Below are 14,472 nucleotides of genomic sequence, written 5' to 3' on the forward strand. Positions count from 1 at the left end.
GCGCAGGGTAGATAAGCGAGGAGGGAGCAGGGATAGAGGGTTATGTTGATAGAGTTAGATGAGGAAAAGCGGGAGGCTCGAGTGCAGCATAAATGCCAGCACAGCTGGTGGGGTTGAATGGCCTGCTTCTGTGCTGTATATCCCATGTAGAGAAAGGGGGGCAGAGAGAGAGAGAGAAAGTGAGAGAGAAAAAGAGAGAGAGAAAGAGGGCTGTCGAGATTTGTGTCGTTGGCCAGTCCCAGTAATAAATAGCACTCGGGAATGAAATGTACATTATGATGGTGCATTACTTGTGGCCATTCTCAAGTGAAAATCCTCAAACCCTATCAGCATCTTGGCTTTTCTCAGGAGTGAGTGCACTGTTGTGGAGTATTTTAAACCAGCACTCGACACAAGTGTTTAGATCGTTATTCAAATGGTCTTTAATACACCGGTGGGGAGACAATCTTTAACTGGCGCACCAGTAAGGACTTCTCCGAAATTATACAGTAAGCGTTACATATTTATACGTTCAAAAGTCGTGGTAACCTCGTGCATATTCCATTACACTGTTTTAATTGGCTTAAGGCCCGCGTGCACAGTTGCTGTTTGGCTAATTCCCCATCTCACGTCACACAATCTTTCAGCGATATTTTATTGTCACATGATCTTCATGATCTCACCTGTTGTTAACCTTCAGTAAAACCACACGTCTGCATTTCTGTCTTGCTGTGCCCCGTGTGGTTTTAGTTCCATAGTTTGTGGTTGGTGCTTCTGAGCTAACTTTATCTAAACTTGCAAAAGCATCGAAACCTTGTGGTCAACATGTCTGCTCTCTGCCGGTCACTGTCTCAACCGTGTCTAGTGTGCAAGCTGCATTGTTAACCCCTTAATTCCTGAAGGGCGCCGCTGCTCCACTTCACTAGTCTCTTATGCGGGACCTTATCAAAAGCCTTCTGAAAGTCCAAATACACCACATCCACTGGTTCTCCCTTATCTATTCTACCAGTTACATCGCCGCCCCTGGACACAGGTCCCGCCCCCTGGATACTTGTCCCACCCCTGCACACAGGCCCTGCACCCTGGCCCCACCCCCGTGGACCCAGGCCCTGCCCCCCCTGGCCCCACCCCGGTCCCTCTCCCTGGACACAGGCCCCGCCCCCTGGTCACACCCCCCTGGACCCAGGCCCCACCCCTGGACACTGGCCCCGCTCCCTGGACACAGGCCCCGCCCCGCCCCCGGGACACTGGCCCCGCCCCCGGACACTGGCCCCGCCCCTGGACACTGGCCATAGAAACATAGAAGATCGGAGCAGGAGTAGGCCATTCGGGCCCGCTCCGCCATTCAATGCGATCCTGGCTGATCATCCAAATTCAGTACCCTGTCCCTGCTTTCTCCCTATATCCCTTTAACCTTAAGAAATATATCTAACTCCTTCTTGAATATATTTAATGAATTGGCCTCAACTGTCTTCTGTGGTAGAGAATTCCACAGGTTCACCACTCTCTGGGTAAAGAAATTCCTCCTCATCTCTGTCCTAAATGGCTTATCCCTTATCCTTAGACTGTGACCCCTGGCTCTGGTCTCCCCGATCATCGGGAACACCCTTCCTGCATCTAGTCTGTCTAGTCCTGTTAGAATTTAGTAAGTTTCAATGCGATCCCCTCTCATTCTTCTAAACTCCAGCGAATATAAGCCCAATCGACCCAATCTCTCCTCATACGTCATTCCTGCCATCCCAGGTACCAATCTGGTGAATCTTCGCTGCACTCCCACCATGGCAAGAACATCCTTTCTCAGATAAGGCGACCAAAACTGCACACAATACTCCAGGTGTGGTTTCACCAAAGCCCTGTACAACTGCAGCAAGACATCCTTGTTCCTGTACTCGAATCCTCTCGCTACGAAGGCCAACATACCACTTTCCTTCTTAACCGCCTGCTGCACCTGCATGCTTACCTTCAGCGACTGGTGCACAAGGACACCCAGGTCCCGTTGCACTTCCCCTTCTCCCAATCTATTGCCGTTCAGATAATAATCTGCCTTCCTGTTTTTGCCACCAAAGTGGATAACCTCGCATTTATCCACGTTATATTGCATCTGCCATGCTTCTGCCCAATCACCCAACCTGTCCAAATCACACTGGAGTTTCTCGGCATCCTCCTCACAGCACACATGCCCACCCAGCTTTGTGTCGTCTGCAAACTTGGAGATATTACATCTAGTACCCTCGTCTGGATCATTTATATTGTGCATAACTGGGGTCCTAGCACCGATCCCCAGTGCTAGCGGTACCCCACTAGTCACTGCCTGCCACTCAGAGAAAGACCTGTTTATTCCAACTTTTTGCTTCCTGTCTGCCAACCAGTTCTCTATCCAAGTCAGTACCTTACGACCAAACCTATGTGCTTTAACTTTACACGCTAATCTCTTATGTGGGACCTTATCAAAAGCCTTCTAAAAGTCCAAATACACCACGTCCCTTATCTATTTTACCAGTTACATCCTCAAAAAATTCAAGTAGATTAGTCAAGCACGATTTAGCTTTTGTAAATCCATGTTGACTTTGTCCGATCCTGTCACTGTTTTCCAAGTGCTCTGCTATTACATCTTTTATAATGGACTCTAGCATTTTCCCCACTACCGATGTCAGGCTTACCGGTTTATAATTCCCCGTTTTCTCTCTACCACCTTTTTTGAATAGTGGGATTACATTAGCTACCCTCCAATCCAATGGGAACTGTTCCAGAGTCTATAGAATTTTGGAAGATGACCAGCAATGCATCCACTATTTCTAGGGCCACTTCCTTAAGTAACCTAGGATGTAGATTATCACGCCCTGGGGATTTATCGGCCTTCAATCCCGTCAATTTCCCCAACACCATTTCCCTACAAATACTGATTTCATTCAGTTCCTCCCTCTCATTAGACCCTATGTTCCCCGACATCTATAAATTCCCCTGATTCTGACTACAAGGGACCTACGCTTGACTTCACCAATCTTTTTCTCTTCACATATCTATAGAAGCTTTTACAGTCCGTTTTTATGTTTCCTGCAAGCTTACTCTCATACTCTATTTTCCCCCTCTTAATTAATTGCTTTGTCCTCCTTTGCTGAATCCTAAACTGCTCCCAATCCTCAGGTTTATTGCTTTTTCTGGCCAATTTATATGTCCTCTCTTTGGATCTTATGCTATCTCGAATTTCCCTGGTTAGCCACGGTTGAGTCACCTTTTTTATTTTATTTTTATGCCAAACAAGGATGAACAAATTCTGTAGTTCATCTATACGATCTTTAAATGTTTGCCATTGCCTATCCACCGTCAACCCTTTAAGTAACGTTCCCCAATCCATCCTAGCCAACTCGCGCCTCATACCATCATAGTTTCCTTTATTTAAATTCAGGACCCTAGTCTCTGAGTCAAATACTTCACTCTCCATCTTAATGAAGAATTCGATCATATTATGATCGCTCCGCCCCAAGGAGCCTCGCACAAGATTGCTAATGAATCCTTTCTCATTACATAATACCCAGTCTAAGATGGCCTGATCTCTCGTTGGTTCCTCGACATATTGGTCCAGGAAACCATCCAGTAAACATTCCAGGAATTCATCCTCCACAGTACTGTTACTAATTTGGTTAGCCCAATCTATATGTAGATTAAAGTCACCCATGATAACTGCTGTGCCCTTATTGCACGTGTCTCTAATTTCCCATTTAATGCCACCCCCAACTTCAGAATTACTGTTTGGGGGTCTGTATACAACTCCCACTAATGTTTTCTGCCCCATGGTATTTCTCAGCTCTACCCATACAGATTCCACATCATCAGAGCTAATATCCTTCCTTACAATTGTTAATCCCCTCTTTAACCAGCAATGCTACCCCACCTCCTTTTCCTTTTTGCCTGTCTTTCCTGAATATTGAATACCCCTGGATGTTGAATTACCAGCCTCGGTCACCGGGGAGCCATGTCTCCGTAATTCCAATTATATCATATCCGTTTACATCTATTTGCGCAGCTAATTCATCCACCTTATTACGAATGCTCCTCGCATTAAGACACAAAGCCTTCAGGCTTTTTTTTTTTTTTAACACTCAGACATTTTAGAATTGTTGTTTACTGTGACCATGTTTGATTTACACCCTTGATTTATCTGACTGCCAGTTTTGCTTTTCTCCTTCCTGTCTTTAGCTTCTATCCTTACTTCCCTTTCCTCTGCCTCCTTGCACAGGTTCCCAAACCCCTGCCATTTTAGTTTAAACCCTCCCCAACAGCACTAGCAAACACTCCCCCTAGGACATCGGTCCCGGTCCTGCCCAGGTGCAAACCGTCCAGTTTGTACCAAGGCTAGGAGAGGCACTCTGGAAAGTATGGGGAGCTGGGACTTGTCCATGAGAGTAACTGAAGGTATGAGAACTGAAATAATCTAGAGATCGAAAGGAGAAAAGGCCCAAAAATGGAGGAGTCAGTAACAGGACATCAATTAGTCTCCTCTTATCTTGGAGGCATCAAATATCGACACACGTGTTATTTGAAATATCAAAATATTAAACACCAGCCCTCTTATAGGGGTTATTAACATCAGCAGAAACAAACTCCAGCTGTCAGAATGAACACGATTCAGTCCTGGATGTGATTAGCAGCAGCAACAGCAGCAGGTTCCAACCCCTGCAATCACTTGTGAACTTGCTGGTGTCTCAGCAGGTTGGATGACCGAGTGAATCCCTTTCCACACTGAGAGCAGGTGAACGGCCTCTCCCCAGTGTGAACTCGCTTGTGTCTGAGCAGGTCGGATGACCGAGTGAATCCTTTCCCACACCCAGAGCAGGTGAACGGCCTCTCCCCAGTGTGAACTCGCTGGTGTGTCAGCAGGGTGGATGACTGAATGAATCCCTTCCCACACACAGAGCAGGTGAATAGCCTCCCCCCAGTGTGAACTCGCTTGTGTTTCAGCAGGGTGGATGACTGAAAGAATCCCTTCCCACATACGGCGCAGGTGAATAGCCTCTCCCCAGTGTGAACTCGCTGGTGTGTCAGCAGATCGGATGACCGAGTGAATCCCTTCCCACACTGAGAGCAGGTGAACGGTCTGTCCCCAGTGTGAACTCGCTGGTGTATCAGCAGGCTGGATGACAGAGTGAATCCCTTCCCACACTCAGAGCAGGTGAACGGTTTCTCCCCGGTGTGAACTCGCTGGTGTTTCAGCAGGTTGGATGACTGAGCGAATCCCTTTCCACACTCAGAGCAGGTGAACGGCCTCTCCCCAGTATGAGTGCGTCGATGAGTTTCCAGCTCAGACGGGTAATTGAATCCCTTCCCACAGTCCCCACATTTCCACGGTTTCTCCATGGTGCGGGTGTCCTTGTGTCTCTCCAGCTTGGACGATCGGTTGAAGCCTCGTCCACACACTGAACACGTGTATGGTTTCTCCCCGCAGTGAATGCTGAGATATTATTTTAGACTGTGTAACTGCTGAAAGCTCTTTCCAGTCAGTGCACTGGAACACTCTCACTCGGGTGCGTTTGTCTCAGTGTTTTTCCAGTCACACTGAAGTTTGAGATCTTTTCCCGCAGACAGAACCGACCAAGATTTCTCCTTCCACATACAAAAGACGACGATAATCAGGTCCTGGTGAATCGAGTGACTGTCAGATCTTGACGTGATGTTTGGTTTGAGTTTCCCGTCTGCAAATCCTCCCCTTCTAATACCCTGTAAAACGAGTTTACAAAAGTCATCAGTTTAAGTACAGGGCAGAAATTCAGAAAAGACAATTCTAGTTTCTATGGAACATTCTTTCCTCTCGTTCCTCCAAAGCTGTAAATTCCCATCCCACACATTGTCCCTCCTCCCCATGCTAAACTTCAAACACATTGCACGTCCCAAGGTTGTTTGTCCTCCGCGACCAGTTTTCACCACTAACACTGGCTGGGTTCAGTTCTACACTCACTGGTTCCCCTCCCTCTCCTCCCCTGAAGCTGCTGACTCTGGCTGGGTTCAGTTCTACACTCACCTGTTCCCCTCCCTCTCCTCCCCTGAAGCTGCTGACTCTGGCTGGGTTCAGTTCTACACTCACTGGTTCCCCTCCCTCTCCTCCCCTGAAGGTGCTGACTCTGGCTGGGTTCAGTTCTACACTCACTGGTTCCCTGCCCTCTCCTCCACTGAAGGTGCTGACTCTGACTGGGTTCAGTTCTACACTCACTGGTTCCCCTCTCTCTCCTCCCCTGAAGGTGCCGACTCTGGCTGTGTTCAGCTCTACTCACTGGTTCCCCTCTCTCTCCTCCCCTGAAGGTGCCGACTCTGGCTGTGTTCAGTTCTACACTCACTGGTTCACCTCTCCCTCGTCCCCTGAAGGTGCTGAATCTGGCTGGGTTCAGTTCAATACTCACTGGTTCCCCTCCCGCTCCTCCCCTGAAGGTGCTGACTCTGGCTGGGTTCAGTTCTACACTCACTGCTTCCCCTCCCTCTCCTCCCCTGAAGGTGCTGACTCTGGCTGGGTTCAGTTCTACACTCACTGGTTCCCTCCCTCTCCTCCCCTGAAGGTGCTGACTCTGACTGGGTTCAGTTCTACACTCACTGGTTCCCCTCCCTCTCCACCCCTGAAGGTGCTGACTCTGGCTGGGTTCAGTTCTACAATCACTGGCTCACCCCCCTTTCCTCCCCTGAAGGGTCCGACTCTGGCTGGGTTCAGTTCTACACTCACTGGTTCCACTCCCTCTCCTCCCCTGAAGGTGCTGACTCTGGCTGGGTTCAGTTCTATACTCACTGCTTCCCCGCACTCTCCTCCCCTGACGGTGCTGACTCTGGCTGGGTTCTGTTCTACCATCAGTGGTAGGGAAATTATTGGAAAAAATTCTGAGAGACAGAATTAGTCTCCACTTGGAGAGGCAAGGATTAATTAGGGATAGCCAGCATGGCTTTGTCAAGGGAAGATCATGTCTGACCAATTTGATTGAATTTTTCGAGGGGGTGACTAGGTGTGTGGATGAGGGTAGTGCAGTGGATGTGGTTTACATGGATTTCAGTAAGGCTTTTGATAAAGTCCCACATAGGAGACTGGTCAGGAAGGTAAGAGCCCATGGGATCCAGGGTGCCTTGGCACATTGGATCCAAAACTGGCTTAGTGGCAGAAGGCAGAGGGTGATGGTGGAAGGCTGTTTTTGTGGCTGGATGCCTGTGTCCAGTGGGGTACCGCAGGGATCGGTGCTGGGTCCCTTGCTGTTTGTGGTCCACATTAATGATTTGGATGTGAATGTAAAAGGTATGATCAGTAAGTTCGCAGATGACATGAAAATTGGTGGGGTGGTAAATAGCGAGGAGGGAAGCCTTAGGCTACAGGACGATATAGATGGGTTGGTCAGATGGGCGGAACAGTGGCAAATGGAATTTAACCCTGAAAAGTGTGAGGTGATGCATTTTGGACGGACTAACAAGGCAAGGGAATACACAATGAATGGTAAGACCCGAGGAAAGACAGAGGATCAGAGGGTCATTGGTGTGCATGTCCATAGATCCTTGAAGGCAGCAGAACAGGTGGATATGTTGGTTAAAAAGGCATATGGGATACTTGCCTTCATTAGCCGAGGCATAGAATATAAGAGCAGGGAGGTTATGATGGAGCTGAACAAAACGCTGGTAAGGCCACAGCTGGAATACTGTGTGCAGTTCTGGTCGCCACACTAAAGGAAGGATGTGATTGTTTTGGAGAGGGTGCAGAGGAGATTCACCAGGATGTTACCTGGGCTGGAGCGCATCAGCTATGAAGAAAGACTGGACAGGCTGGGGTTGTTATCCTTGGAGCAGAGAAGGCTGAGGGGGGACCTGGTTGAGGTGTACAAAATTATGAGGGGCATAGATAGGGTAGATAGAAAGGAACTTTTCCCCTTAGTTGAGGGGTCAATAACCAGGGGACATAGTTTCAAGGTAAGGGGCAGGAGGGTTAGAGGGGATTTGAGGAAAAACTTTTTCACCCAGAGGGTGGTTGGAATCTGGAACTCACTGCCTGAAAGGGTGGTAGAGGCAGGAACTCTCACAACATTCAAGAAGCATTTAGATGAGCACTTGAAATGCCATAGCTTACGAGGCTACAGACCAAATGCTGGAAAATGGGATTGTATTAGACAGGGCTTGATGGCCGGCGCGGACACGATGGGCCGAAGGGCCTCTTTCTGTGCTGTATAACTCTATGACTCACTGGTTCCCCTCCATCTCCTCCCCTGAAGGTGCTGACACTGGCTGGGCTCAGTTCTGCACACACTGGTTCCCCTGACTCTCCTCCCTGAAGGTGCTGACTCTGGCTGGGTTCAGTTCCACACTCACTGGTTCCCCTCCCTCTCCTCCCCTGAAGGTGCTGACTCTGGCTGGGTTCAGTTCACTCACTGGTTCCCCTCCCTCTGCTCCCCTGAAGGTGCTCACTCTGGCTGGGTTCAGTTCACTCACTGGTTCCCCTCTCTCTCCTCCCCTGAAGCTGCTGACTCTGGCTGGGTTCAGTTCTACACTCACTGGTTCCCCTCCCTCTCCTCCCCTGAAGGTGCTGACTCTGGCTGGGTTCAGTTCTACACTCACTGGTTCCCCTCCCTCTCCTCCCATGAAGGTGCTGACTCTGACTGGGTTCAATTCTACACTCACTGGTTCCCCTCCCTCTCCTCCCCTGAAGGTGCTGACTCTGGCTGGGTTCAGTTCTACACTCACTGGTTCCCTTCCATCTCCTCCCCTGAAGGTGCTGACTCTGGCTGGGTTCAGTTCGACACTCACTGGTACCCCTCCCTCTCCTCCCCTGAAGGTGCTGACTCTGGCTGGGCTCAGTTCACTCACTGGTTCCCCTCCCTCTCCTCCTCTGAAGGTGCTGACTCTGGCTGGGTTCAGTTCTACACTCACTGGTTCCCCTCCCTCTCCTCCCATGAAGGTGCTGACTCTGACTGGGTTCAATTCTACACTCACTGGTTCCCCTCCCTCTCCTCCCCTGAAGGTGCTGACTCTGGCTGGGTTCAGTTCTACACTCACTGGTTCCCCTCCCTCTCCTCCCCTGAAGCTGCTGACTCTGGCTGGGTTCAGTTCCACACTCACTGGTACCCCTCCCTCTCCTCCTTTGAAGGTGTTGACTCTGGCTGGGTTCAATTCTACACTCACTGGTTCCCCTCCCTCTCCTCCCCTGAAGGTGCTGACTCTGGCTAGGTTCAGTTTTACACTCACTGGTTCCCCTCCCTCTCCTCCCCTGAAGGTGCTGACTCTGGCTGGGTTCAGTTCTACACTCACTGGTTCCCCACCCTCTCCTCCCCTGAAGGTGCTGACTCTGGCCGGGTTCAGTTCTATACTCACTGGTTCCCCTCCCTCCTCCCCTGAAGGTGCTGACTCTGGCTGGCTTCAGTTCTACACTCACTGGTTCCCCTCCCTCTCCTCCAGTGAAGGTGCTGACTCTGGCTGTGTTCAGTTCTACACTCACTGGTTCCCTTCTCTCTCCTCTCCTGAAGGTGCTGACTCTGGCTGGGTTCAGTTCTACACTCACTGGTTCCCCTCCCTCTCCTCCTTTGAAGGTGCTGACTCTGGCTGGGCTCAGTTCTGCACTCACTGGTTCCTCTCCCTCTCCTCCCCAGAAGGTGCTGACTCTGGCTGGGCTCAGTTCTGCACTCACTGGTACCTCTCCCTCTCCTCCCCTGAAGGTGCTGACTCTGGCTGGGTTCAGTTCTACACTCACTGGTTCCCCTCCCTCTCCTCCCCTGAAGGTGCTGACTCTGGCTGGGTTCAGTTCTACACTCACTGATTCCCCTTGCTCTCCTCCCCTGAATGTGCTGACTCTGGCTGGGTTCAGTTCTACACTCACTGGTACCCCTCCCTCTCCACCCCTGAAGGCGCTGACTCTGGCTGGGTTCAGTTCTACACTCACTGGTCCCCCTCTCTCTCCTCCCCTGAAGCTGCTGACTCTGGCTGGGTTCAGTTCTACACTCACTGGTTCCCCTCCCTCTCCTCCCCTGAAGGTGCTGACTCTGGCTGGGTTCAGTTCTACACTCACTGGTTCCCCTCCATCTCCTCCCCTGAAGGTACTGACTCTGGCTGGGTTCAGTTCTACACTCACTGGTTCCCCTCCCTCTCCTCCCCTGAAGCAGCTGACTCTGGCTGGGTTCAGTTCCACACTCACTGGTACCCCTCCCTCTCCTCCTTTGAAGGTGCTGACTCTGGCTGGGTTCAGTTCTACACTCACTGGTTCCCCTCCATCTCCTCCCCTGAAGGTGCTGACTCTGGCTGGGTTCAGTTCTACACTCACTGGTTCCCCTCCCTCTCCTCCCCTGAAGCTGCTGACTCTGGCTGGGTTCAGTTCCACACTCACTGGTACCCCTCCCTCTCCTCCTTTGAAGGTGCTGACTCTGGCTGGGTTCAGTTCTGCACACACTGCTTCCCCTCCCTCTCCTCCCCTGAAGGTGCTGACTCTGGCTAGGTTCAGTTTTACACTCACTGGTTCCCCTCCCTCTCCTCCCCTGAAGGTGCTGACTCTGGCTGGGTTCAGTTCTACACTCACTGGTTCCCCTCCCTCTCCACCCCTGAAGGTGCTGACTCTGGCTGGGTTCAGTTTACACTCACTGGTTCCCCTCCCTCTCCTCCCCTGAAGGTGCTGACTCTGGCTGGGTTCAGTTCCACACTCACTGGTTACCCTCTCTATCCTCCCCTGAAGGTGCTGACTCTGGCTGGGTTCACTTCTACACTCACTGGTTCCCCTCCATCTCCTCCGCTGAAGGTGCTGCCTCTGGCTGGGTTCAGTTCTACACTCACTGATTCCCCTCTCTATCCTCCCCTGAAGGTGCTGACTGTGGCTGGGTTCAGCTCTACACTCACTGGTTCCTCTCCCTCTCCTCCCCTGAATGTGCTGACTCTGGCTGGGTTCAGTTCCACACTCACTGGTTCCCCTTGCTCTCCTCCCCTGAATGTGCTGACTCTGGCTGGGTTCAGTTCTACACTCACTGGTACCCCTCCCTCTCCACCCCTGAAGGTGCTGACTCTGGCTGGGTTCAGTTCTACACTCACTGGTCCCCCTCTCTCTCCTCCCCTGAAGCTGCTGACTCTGGCTGGGTTCAGTTCTACACTCACTGGTTCCCCTCCCTCTCCTCCTTTGAAGGTGCTGACTCTGGCTGGGTTCAGTTCTACACTCACTGGTTCCCCTCCATCTCCTCCCCTGAAGGTGCTGACTCTGGCTGGGTTCAGTTCTACACTCACTGGTACCCCTCCCTCTCCTCCCCTGAAGCTGCTGACTCTGGCTGGGTTCAGTTCCACACTCACTGGTACCCCTCCCTCTCCTCCTTTGAAGGTGCTGACTCTGGCTGGGTTCAGTTCTGCACACACTGCTTCCCCTCCCTCTCCTCCCCTGAAGGTGCTGACTCTGGCTGGGTTCAGTTCTACACTCACTGGTTCCCCTCCCTCTCCTCCCCTGAAGGTGCTGACTCTGGCTGGGTTCAGTTCTACACTCACTGGTTCCCCTCCCTCTCCACCCCTGAAGGTGCTGACTCTGGCTGTGTTCAGTTCCACACTCACTGGTTCCCCTCCCTCTCCTCCCCTGAAGGTGCTGACTCTGGCTGGGTTCAGTTCTACACTCACTGGTTACCCTCTCGATCCTCCCCTGAAGGTGCTGACTCTGGCTGGGTTCACTTCTACACTCACTGGTTCCCCTCCATCTCCTCCCCTGAAGGTGCTGCCTCTGGCTGGGTTCAGTTCTACACTCACTGGTTCCCCTCCCTCTCCTCCCCTGAAGGTGCTGACTCTGGCTGGGTTCAGTTCCACACTCACTGGTTCCTCTCCCTCTCCTCCCCTGAAGGTGCTGACTCTGGCTGGGTTCAGTTCTACACTCACTGGTTCCCCTCTTTCTCCTCCTCTGAAGGTGCTAACTCTGGCTGGGTTCAGTTCTACACTCAATTCACAATTCAATTCAAATCGCTTTATTGGCATGATAAGTTACATCTTATGTTGCCAAAGCATCAAAATACATTTATGGTTTAGCACATAAACGCAGTTCTATTCATACAGTGCATAAACAGGTATATCCCTGAGTGTATAAATATACATTCGCATTGTTTATATATATTCTTTTCTTAGTTTACTGGTTGTCCCTCTGTTCATGGCAAGCTGTAACATAGTGTGCCGCCAGTGTTATACAGCTTCTCTCCTCTCCCAGTACGAATGGGAGTTTTTGGTCGTCATTCAGATTTCTGGTTCCCCTCCCTCTCCTCCCCTGAAGGTGCTGACTCTGGCTGGGTTCAGTTCTACACTCACTGGTTCCCCACCCTCTCCTCCCCTGAAGGTGCTGACTCTGGCCGGGTTCAGTTCTACACTCACTGGTTCCCCTCCCTCCTCCCCTGAAGGTGCTGACTCTGGCTGGGTTCAGTTCTACACTCACTGGTTCCCCTCTCTCTCCTCCCCTGAAGGTGCTGACTCTGGCTGGGTTCAGTTCTACACTCACTGGTTCCCCACCCTCTCCTCCCCTGAAGCTGCTGACTCTGGCTGGGTTCAGTTCTACACTCACTGGTTCCCCTCCCTCTCCTCTTTTGAAGGTGCTGACTCTGGCTGGGTTCAGTTCTACACTCACTGGTTCCTCACCCTCTCCTCCCCTGAAGGTGCTGACTCTGGCTGGGCTCAGTTCTGCACTCACTGGTTCCTCTCCCTCTCCTCCCCTGAAGGTGCTGACTCTGGCTGGGTTCAGTTCTACACTCACTGATTCACCTCTCTATCCTCCCCTGAAGGTGCTGACTCTGGCTGGGTTCAGTTCTACACTCACTGATTCACCTCTCTATCCTCCCCTGAAGGTGCTGACTGTGGCTGGGTTCAGCTCTACACTCACTGGTTCCTCTCCCTCTCCTCCCCTGAATGTGCTGACTCTGGCTGGGTTCAGTTCCACACTCACTGGTTCCCCTTGCTCTCCTCCCCTGAATGTGCTGACTCTGGCTGGGTTCAGTTCTACACTCACTGGTACCCCTCCCTCTCCACCCCTGAAGGTGCTGACTCTGGCTGGGTTCAGTTCTACACTCACTGGTCCCCCTCTCTCTCCTCCCCTGAAGCTGCTGACTCTGGCTGGGTTCAGTTCTGCACTCACTGGTTCCCCTCCCTCTCCTCCCCTGAAGGTGCTCACTCTGGCTGGGTTCAGTTCTACACTCACTGGTTCCCCTCCCTCTCCTCCCCTGAAGGTGCTGACTCTGGCTGGGTTCAGTTCTACACTCACTGGTTCCCCACCCTCTCCTCCCCTGAAGGTGCTGACTCTGGCCGGGTTCAGTTCTACACTCACTGGTTCCCCTCCCTCTCCTCCACTGAAGGTGCTGACTCTGGCTGGGTTCAGTTCTACACTCACTGGTTCCCGTCCCTCTCCGCACCTGAAGGTGCTGACTCTGGCTGGGTTCAGTTCTACACTCACTGGTTCCCCTCCCTCTCCTCCACTGAAGGTGCTGACTCTGACTGGGTTCAGTTCTACACTCACTGGTTCCCCTCTCTCTCCTCCCCTGAAGGTGCTGACTCTGGCTGGGTTCAGTTCTACACTCACTGGTTCCCATCTCTCTCCTCCCCTGAAGCTGCTGACTCTGGCTGGGTTCAGTTCTACACTCACTGGTTCCCCTCCCTCTCCTCCTTTGAAGGTGCTGACTCTGGCTGGGTTCAGTTCTACACTCACTGGTTTCTCACCCTCTCCTCCCCTGAAGGTGCTGACTCTGGCTGGGCTCAGTTCTGCACACACTGCTTCCCCTCCCTCTCCTCCCCTGAAGGTGCTGACTCTGGCTGGGTTCAGTTCTACACTCACTGGTTCCTCTCCCGCTCCTCCTCTGAAGGTGCTGACTGTGGCTGGGTTCAGCTCTACACTCACTGGTTCCTCTCCCTCTCCTCCCCTGAATGTGCTGACTCTGGCTGGGTTCAGTTCTACACTCAATGGTTCCTCTCCCTCTCCACCCCTGAAGGTGCTGACTCTGGCTGGGTTCAGTTCTGCACTCACTGGTTCCTCTCCCTCTCCTCCCCTTAAGGTGCTGACTGTGGCTGGGTTCAGCTCTACACTCACTGGTTCCTCTCCCTCTCCTCCCCTGAAGGTGCTGACTCTGGCTGGGTTCAATTCAACACTCACTGGTTCCCCTCCCTCTCCTCCCCTGAAGGTGCTCACTCTGGCTGGGTTCAGTTCTACACTCACTGGTTCCATTCCCTCTCCTCCCCTGAAGGTGCTGACTCTGGCTGGGTTCAGTTCCACACCCACTGGTTCTCCTCTCACTCTTCCCCTGAAGATGCAAACTCTGGCAGGGTTCAGTTCTGCACTCACTGGTCCCCCTCCCTCTCCTTCCCTGAAGGTGCTGACTCTGGCTGGGTTCAGTTCTACACTCACTGGTACCCCTCCCTCTCCACCCCTGAAGGTGCTGACTCCGGCTGGGTTCAGTTCTACACTCACTGGTACCCCTCCCTCTCCTCCCTTGAAGGTGATGACTCTGGCTGGGTTCAGTACTACACTCACTGGTTCCCTTCACTCTCCTCCCCTGAAGGTGC

The 14,472-nt window shown here is 52.0% G+C and overlaps 1 protein-coding gene across 1 annotated transcript in view; it reads right to left on the reverse strand.

Moving 5' to 3' along the window:
* Window positions 1-1,257: 1,257 nt before the first annotated feature.
* Window positions 1,258-14,472, reverse strand: part of LOC147094936 (uncharacterized) — a 30,198-nt gene continuing 16,983 nt past the window's right edge. The window contains exon 2 of the mRNA XM_085974556.1: window positions 1,258-5,694. Coding sequence (XP_085830682.1) covers window positions 4,660-5,334 — 675 coding nt within the window. The 5' untranslated portion in view covers window positions 5,335-5,694 and the 3' untranslated portion in view covers window positions 1,258-4,659. The remainder of the gene's footprint in view (window positions 5,695-14,472) is intronic.

The sequence above is a fragment of the Somniosus microcephalus genome, unplaced genomic scaffold (genome assembly GCF_052327205.1).
Source record: "Somniosus microcephalus isolate GS21.2 unplaced genomic scaffold, FLI_Smic_1.0 unresolved_chr1, whole genome shotgun sequence".
NCBI classification, from domain to species: Eukaryota; Metazoa; Chordata; class Chondrichthyes; order Squaliformes; family Somniosidae; genus Somniosus; species Somniosus microcephalus.